The following is an 8386-nucleotide window of genomic DNA, read 5'->3' as shown; positions in this document are numbered from 1 at the left end:
CATCTCCGTTCTAAATGGCCTACCCCTTATTCTTAAACTGTGGCCCCTTGTTCTGGACTCCCCCAACATTGGGAACATGTTTCCTGCCTCTAATGTGTCCAATCCCCTAATTATCTTATATGTTTCAATAAGATCCCCCCTCATCCTTCTAAATTCCAGTGTATACAAGCCTAATTACTCCAGCCTTTCAACAAACGACAGTCCCGCCATTCCGGGAATTAACCTAGTGAACCTACGCTGCACGCCCTCAATAGCAAGAATATCCTTCCTCAAATTTGGAGACCAAAACTGCACATAGTACTCCAGGTGCGGTCTCACCAGGGCCAACTGTACAACTGTAGAAGGACCTCTTTGCTCCTATACTCAACTCCTCTTGTTATGAAGGCCAACATTCCATTGGCTTTCTTCACTGCCTGCTGTACCTGCATGCTTCCTTTCAGTGACTGATGCACTAGGACACCCAGATCTCGTTGAACATCCCCTCTTCCTAACTTGACACCATTCAGATAATAATCTGCCTTTCTATTCTTACTTCCAAAGTGAATAACCTCACACTTATCTATATTAAACTGCATCTGCCATGCATCCGCCCACTCACACAACCTGTCCAAGTCACCCTGCAGCCTTATTGCATCTTCCTCACAATTCACACTACCCCCCAGCTTAGTATCATCTGCAAATTTGCTAATGGTACTTTTAATCCCTTCATCTAAGTCATTAATGTATATCGTAAATAGCTGGGGTCCCAGCACCGAACATTGCGGTACCCCACTGGTCACTGCCTGCCATTCCGAAAGGGACCCATTTATCCCCACTCTTTGCTTTCTGTCTGTCAACCAATTTTCTATCCATGTCAGTACCCTACCCCCAATACCATGTGCTCTAATTTTGCCCACTAATCTCCTATGTGGGACCTTGTCGAAGGCTTTCTGAAAGTCGAGGTACACCACATCCACTGACTCTCCCCTGTCAATTTTCCTAGTTACATCCTCAAAAAATTCCAGTAGATTTGTCAAGCATGATTTCCCCTTCGTAAATCCATGCTGACTCGGAATGATCCTGTTACTTCTATCCAAATGCTCAGCAATTTCGTCTTTTATAATTGACTCCAGCATCTTCCCCACCACCATCTTCCCCAGCATCTCTCCCTCCTTTCTTAAAAAGTGGGATAACATTTGCTATCCTCCAATCCACAGGAACTGATCCTGAATCTATAGAACATTGAAAAATGATCTCCAATGCTTCCACTATTTCTAGAGCCACCTCCTTAAGTACCCTGGGATGCAGACCATCAAGCCCTGGGGATTTATCAGCCTTCAGTCCCATCAGTCTACCCAAAACCATTTCCTGCCTAATGTGGATTTCCTTCAGTTCCTCCATCACCCTAGGTTCTCCAGCCCCTAGAACATTTGGGAGATTGTGTGCATCTTCTTCAGTGAAGACAGATCCAAAGTATCGGTTTAACTCGTCTGCCATTTCTTTGTTCCCCATAATAAATTCCCCTGCTTCTGTCTTCAAGGGACCCACATTTGCCTTGACTATATTTTTCCTCTTCACGTACCTAAAAAAACTTTTGCTATCCTCCTTTATATTATTGGCTAGTTTACCCTCGTACCTCATCTTTTCTCCCCGTATTGCCTTTTTAGTTAACTTTTGTTGCTCTTTAAAAGAGTCCCAATCCTCTGTCTTCCCACTCTTCTTTGCTATGTTATACTTCCTCTCCTTAATTTTTATGCTGTCCTTGACTTCCCTTGTCAGCCACAGGTGTCTCTTACTCCCCTTAGAGTCTTTCCGCCTCTTTGGGATAAATTGATCCTGCAACCTCTGCATTATTCCCAGGAATACCTGCCATTGCTGTTCTACCGTCTTCCCTGCTAGGGCCTCCTTCCAGTCAATTTTGGCCAGCTCCTGCCTCATGCCTCTGTAATCCCCTTTGCTATACTATAATACTGACACTTCCGATTTTCCCTTCTGCCTTTCCATTTGCAGAGTAAAACTTATCATGTTGTGATCACTGCCTCCTAATGGCTCTTTTACCTCTTATCAGATCAGGATCATTACACAACACTAAATCCAGAATTGCCTTCTCCCTGGTAGGCTCCAGTACAAGCTGTTCTAAGAATCCATCTCGAAGGCACTCCACAAACTCCCTTTCCTGGGGTCCATTTCCAACCTGATTTTCCCAGTCTACCTGCATGTTGAAATCTCCCATAACCACCGTAGCATTACACTTGTGACACGCCAATTTTATCTGCTGATTCAACTTGCACCCTATGTCGAGGCTACTGTTTGGGGGCCTATAGATAACTCCCATTAGGATCTTTTTACCCTTACAATTCCTCATTTCTATCCATACTGATTCAACATCTCCTGATTCTATGTCACCCCTTGCAAGGGAATGAATATCATTCCTTACCAGCAGAGCAACCCCACCCCCTCTGCCCACCTGTCTGTCTTTTCTATACGTTGTGTACCCCTGAATATTCAGTTCCCAGCCCTGGTCCTCTTGTAGCCATGTCTCAGTGATCCCTACAACATCATACTTGCCCATGACTAACTGAGCCTCAAGCTCATCCACTTTATTTTTTATACTACGCGCATTTAAGTACAACACTTTAACTTCTGTATTTACCTCCCCTCTCACATCGGTCACAAATGGCCCTGCCCTTAATCTCTTTTCCCCTCTAGAACTTCTGTTCCCATTCTTCCGAGAGTCTTCTGCAATATCTCCTGTATTCCTTTTAACCTCATCTTCATATTCACAATTTGTTAACCCCTCCCCCCCACTACTTAGTTTAAAGCCACAGGTGTCGCACTAGCAAACCTGCCTGCCAGAATGTTTGTCCCCCTGCTGTTAAGATGTAACCCGTCCCTTTTGCACAAGTCACCCCTAGCCCAGAAGAGATCCCAGTGGTCCAGAAATCTAAATCCCTGCTCTCTGCACCAGCCCCTCAGCCATAAATTCATATCCTCTATCTCTCTGTTCCTGGCCTCACCAGCACGAGGTACGGTAGCAGTCCAGAGATAACCACCTTCGACGTCCTACTTCTCAGTCTTTTTCCTAACTCTCTAAACTCCCGCTGTAGCACCTCCTTCCTCTTCCGCCCGAAGTCATTCGTGCCCACGTGCACAACGAGTTCAGGTTGATCGCCTTCCCTCACTAGGATTTTCTGAAGCCGGTCCGTGATGTGCTGAACCCTGGCACCAGGGAGGCAACAGACCATCCTCAAGTCCGTCCTGCTGCCACAGAATCTTCTGTCCGTCCCTCGGACGATGGAGTCACCCACCACTACGGCTCTTCCTGACTTCGGTCTCCCCTGTCGAGTATCCCTGCCAACAGGTCCGCCACTCGGACTGGAAACGTCTTCTGCCCCGACAGTTCCCAAGAGGGTATACCTATTTGCAATAGGCACAGCCACTGGGGTCTCCTGTAGTCCACGTCCACTCCCCCCTGAAACAGTCTCCCACCTTCGCTCGACCTGGTCCCTTGGCGTGACAGCCTCACAATAGGTCCTGTCGAGGAAACTCTCGCATTCCCGGATGGCCCTGAGGTCATCCAACTGCCTCTCCAACTCCACCACACGTCCATTCAGGAGCTGCACCTGGACACAGTTCTTGCAGGTGTAGCTCCCAGAAGCTCCAGCGACGTCCCTATCTTCCCACATCCTGCAGGAAACACACTGCACCAACTTTTCCGCCATTACTTTGTGTCTATAAACAGTTCAGGCTTAAAACAATTGTAACCTCCTCACCTCAGCCTCCTCGCCAAAGACTGGCACTTTTCTCACTGGGCGGCACTTTTCTCACCGGGCGGCACTTTTCTCACCGGGCGGCACTTTTCTCACCGGGCGGCACTTTTCTCACCGGGCGGCACCCGAACAGGGCTGCACCCTTTTGCAAGTCTTGCTTATATCACCAATTAAATTGCCTGATTGTCTAATTTACCAGACTTCTCACTTAAATGATCAACCAATCCACGTATTCTCTTCTAACTGACTTATTACACTGTAATTGCCACTCCCTTACTTTCAGCCAACGGTGGTCCTCTCTCCAACTTCCCGACCTTTACAGACTGATTAACAGTGCCCTTTTGGCACTCTTTTTAAACTGCCGTTCCTCCCACTATTAGCAGGTACTTACTTTCAGCCAACGGTCGTCCTCTCTCCAACTTCCCGACCTTTACAGACTGATTAACAGTGCCCTATTGCCGCTCTTTTTAAAGAGCTCTTTAGAAAGCGCTCTTGAGAAAGTATTACATCCCCACAGACTCCTGGGAATCCCCTGTGCAGAATGGCTCAAAGTAGCACAAATACCTCAAATCCATGCATTGGGAGAACATAGCCCAGTGTAAATGATGGAAAAAGCACACCATCTGACAAATTACCCACCCACCCACCTACTCAGTGACCTCCTGTCCTACATACAGAAAGCTCTGTGATTCCCACATTGGCCTCATTCAACACCTTAGAACCTCACGACTGTGCAGGCAAATATTGCACCAACTTCACTTACATGTAACAGTGATAATCCAATACCAAAAAAGATTGGGATTACTAGTCAAGGGATCTTGGGGTCCATGTCCATTACTCTCATAAAATGGCAAGAGTGGTAAAGAAGCACATGGTATGCTTGCTTTTATGGCTCGGGGGCATTAAATACAAGTCAGGAAGTCGTGATACAGCTGTAATTGGAGTATTGTGTGCAGTTTAGTTTAGTTTAGTTTAGATACAGCATGGAAACAGTCCCTTTGGCCCACTGAATCTGCATGACCAGAGATCTCTCACACTAACACTACCCTACACACAATAACTAGGGACAATTTACAATTTTTACCAAAGCCAATTAACTTATAAACGTACATCTTTGGAGTATGGGAGGAGACCGGAGCACCCGGAGAAAACCTATACAGGTCATGGGGAGAACGTCCAAACTCTGTACAGACAGCACCCATAGTCAGGATCGAACCTGGGATTCTGGCTTTGTAAGGCAACAACTCTATCGCTGCGCCACCGTGCCACCTGCCCACCAGTTCTTGTTATCCCATTACAGGAAGTATGTGGAGTCTTTGGAAAGTGTGCAGAAGAGGGTTACTAGAATGATACCTGAATTTGGGGGTATTAGCTATAGGCAGAGAGGAAGGACATTGGGACAGAGAGGAAGGATATTCTTGCTATTGAAGAAGTGCAGCATAGGTTCACAAGGTTAATTCCCGGAATGGCGGGACTGTCGTATGTTGAAAGACTGGAGCGACTGGGCTTGTATTCTCTGGAATTTAGGATGAGAGGGGATCTTATTGAAACATAAGATTATTAAGGGATTGGACATTCTAGAGGCAGGAAACATGTTCCCGATATTGGGGGAGTCCCGAACCAGGGGCCACAGTTTAAGAATAAGGGGTAGGCCATTTAGAACAGAGATGAGGAAAGCCTTTTTCACTCAGAAAGTGAAGCTGTGGCACTCTCTGTCTCAGGCCAATTCCCTGGTTGCTTTCAAGAGAGTTAGATAGAGCTCTTAAAGGGATATGGGGAGAAGGCAGGAACAGGGTACTGAGTGTGGATGATCAGCCATGATCACCGTGAATGGCGGTGCTGGCTCGAAGGGCCAAATGCCCTACTCCTGCACCTATTGTCTATTATTTTCTCTGGAACACAGGAAGGTGTAGAAGACCTGATAGAAGTATATAAAACGATGAGACAGATAGGGTAAAGTGTCAGAACCCTTTCCTTAGCAGAGAAAAATCAAATACTAGTGGACTTAGCTTTCAGGTAAGAGGGGCAGAGTTGAAAGGAGATGTGCAAGGTTAGTTTACACAGAGGTTGGTGAATGTCTGGAATGTGCTGCCGGAAGTGGTGGTGGATGTAGATATGATAGTGTCATTTAAGATATTTTGGATAGGCACATGGATATGCAGGGAATGGATGTGTATAGATTCATGTGCAGGTGGATAAGAATGGGGCTTAGTGTTATGTTTGGCACCGATATTGTGGGGTCTGGCCATGTGCTGTACTGTTCAATGTTCTAAAATGTTTGCTCAGGCGAGGCAGGGGAATTATGTCGACAAAAGAAGGGAAAATGCAGGGGATTACTAAAAAAAATACCAGAAAAAAGAGGATTTCCTGGTCAAAGGCTGGGGTTTAATAATCAAAAATGAACTATTACTGCTCAAAGGCTAGGATTATTAGTCAAAGGCTGAGAATTACCAGTCAGGTGAGGATTTACTGGTCAAATGCTGGGCATTACTCGTCTGAAGGTAACAAATACTGGTCATGGGCTAGGATCACTAGTCAGAAGGTGAAAATTACTGGTCAAAGGCTGAGGTTTACCAGTCAACAGGTGAGGGTTTACTGGTTAAAAATGGGGGATTGTTAGTCAAAAAGTGAAGATTACTGATCGAAGGCTGGGGATTACTAGACAGGTGAAAATTACTGGTCACAGGCTGGGGATTTGTAGGTAAAAGGTGAAAATTAGCGGTCAAAAGCTGTGGTTACTAGTCAGAATGTGATAATTACAGAGGCTGGGGTTACAAGTGAATACGAAAGAAACTCGGTGTTGCCATTGCTCGCCGGCGCAATTGGGCCCTCACTCACACGCTCGCTCCGCTCGAGCTGCCGCAGCCGTTGAGACAGCAGCTGCCGCGAGCTCGCCACGAGCTCCATCCAGCCGCGCGGCCCTGCGCAACCTGCCGGAGAGGTGCACGCGCGACTCGCCAGCGCCCCCGACCGCCGCTCTGATTGGCCGGTGCGAGGACGGGAGCGGGAGCGGGAGCGCGGCGCCAACCGCCGCCAATGTGCTGACCGCGGGGCTCGACGCACCGGCTGGAAATGGTGGCACGTATGTTGAACGCGGATGTTTCCTATTACTTACAGAGCTTTTGTTGATTTTAATAAGACCAGCGATAGCTGGGGATACCCAGGGGGTCGGGAAGCACCCGTAGAGAGAGAGTTCACGTCTCAGGCTACGTAGCCTGGAAGCCGCGCGGGCGTGCGCCTGGTGGCTGAGCTTCGCTTCAGCTCCACTCCCGCTCCCCTCGGCTGTGGGATTGCTATTGGTTATTATCGTCTGATACACGAGAGACATTTGGAACACTTTATTTTGTTTGCTATCCAGTCGCCTCATGCCAACTCCTCCACAGATGCCTAATCTCTTTCTGTTTCTGTTTTCTACTGCACAACAGATGGGCTATCTCGTGCAGGTTTCCCTCGCGTGGTTACCGGTTGTAAAAAGGTTATTTAGATTTTTATGTGGGCAAGTTTGGTGAGATGATCCATGTCCAAGTGGTCGAGTTGTGACTTGAAGAATGACAAGGTTGGTGCATATCTTGTGGTGTCGGGAAGGATGTTCCACTCTGGGATAGTGCATGGACATAATGACTGTAGGCAGCTATTTTTGTGTGCTCTAATTCTAGTATAAACTAGCACAAGTGTGCCCGTTGGGCCCGTCCTCGTAGGGTTTCCATTGTAACCGGGAGGGGAGTGGGGGGGAGGGAAGGGGGAGGGAGGGAGGAGGGAGGTGTGGAGGGGGTGGGGAGGGAGGGAGAGAGGGAGAGGGGAGGGAGGGAAGGGGAGGGAGGGGGGGAAGGGAAGGGAGAGGGGGACCTCCCCTTTTCCCAGTACCCCTCTTTCCCCGTTGGGCCCGTCCTCGTAGGGTTTCCATTGTAACCGGGAGGAGGGGAGGGAGGGAAGGGGGAGGGAGGAGGGAGGTGTGGAGGGGAGGGGGAGGGGAGGGAGGGGGACCCCTCTTTCCCCGTTGGGCCCGTCCTCGTAGGGTTTCCATTGTAACCGGGAGGGGAGTGGGGGGGGGGGGGAGGGAAGGGATGAGGGAGGTGTGGAGAGGGGGGAGGGGGACCTCCCCTTTTCCCAGTACCCCTCTTTCCCCGTTGGGCCCGTCCTCATAGGGTTTACATTGTAACCGGGAGGCGGGGAGGGAGGGGGGAGGGAGATGGAGGGGGGGAGGGGGGGAGGGGAGGGAAGGGGGGAGGGGGTGGGAGGGAAGGGGGGAGGGGAGGGGGTGGGAGGGAAGGGGGGAGGGGAGGGGGTGGGAGGGAAGGGGGGAGGGAGGGGGGAAGGGAGGAGGGAAGGGGGGAGGGAGGGGGACCTCCACTTTTCCCAGTACCCCTCTTCCCCGTTGGGCCCGTCCCCGAGAGGTGAGGGAGGTGGGGAGGGTTGGGGAGGAGGGGGGGAGGGAGTGGGGGAGGGAGTGGGGATGGAGGTGGGAAGGAGTGGGGAGGAAGGGGTAGAGGGGAGGAAGGGGGACCTCCCCTTTCTTTTTTCGAAACACTTGCCCCGGTGGCCCACGAGCATAGGGGCCCCATGCTGATCTGTGTATGTTAAGTGACTTGCAATAAAAAACACAACTTTAAAAAACAATCAGTTGCTTTTCGCAACAA

The 8386-nt window shown here is 49.4% G+C and overlaps 1 protein-coding gene across 1 annotated transcript in view; it reads right to left on the bottom strand.

Moving 5' to 3' along the window:
• LOC144597057 (uncharacterized) overlaps positions 1-7077 on the bottom strand; it is an 83107-nt gene extending 76030 nt beyond the window's left edge. The window contains 2 exon segments of the mRNA XM_078405971.1: positions 6588-6815; positions 6910-7077. Coding sequence (XP_078262097.1) covers positions 6588-6815; positions 6910-7077 — 396 coding nt within the window.
• Positions 7078-8386: the final 1309 nt, after the last annotated feature.

This window comes from Rhinoraja longicauda, chromosome 9 (assembly GCF_053455715.1).
Source record: "Rhinoraja longicauda isolate Sanriku21f chromosome 9, sRhiLon1.1, whole genome shotgun sequence".
Taxonomy (NCBI): Eukaryota; Metazoa; Chordata; class Chondrichthyes; order Rajiformes; family Arhynchobatidae; genus Rhinoraja; species Rhinoraja longicauda.
The sequence above is the reverse complement of the archived record's forward strand: the minus strand, read 5'-3'. Positions and strand labels throughout refer to the sequence as shown.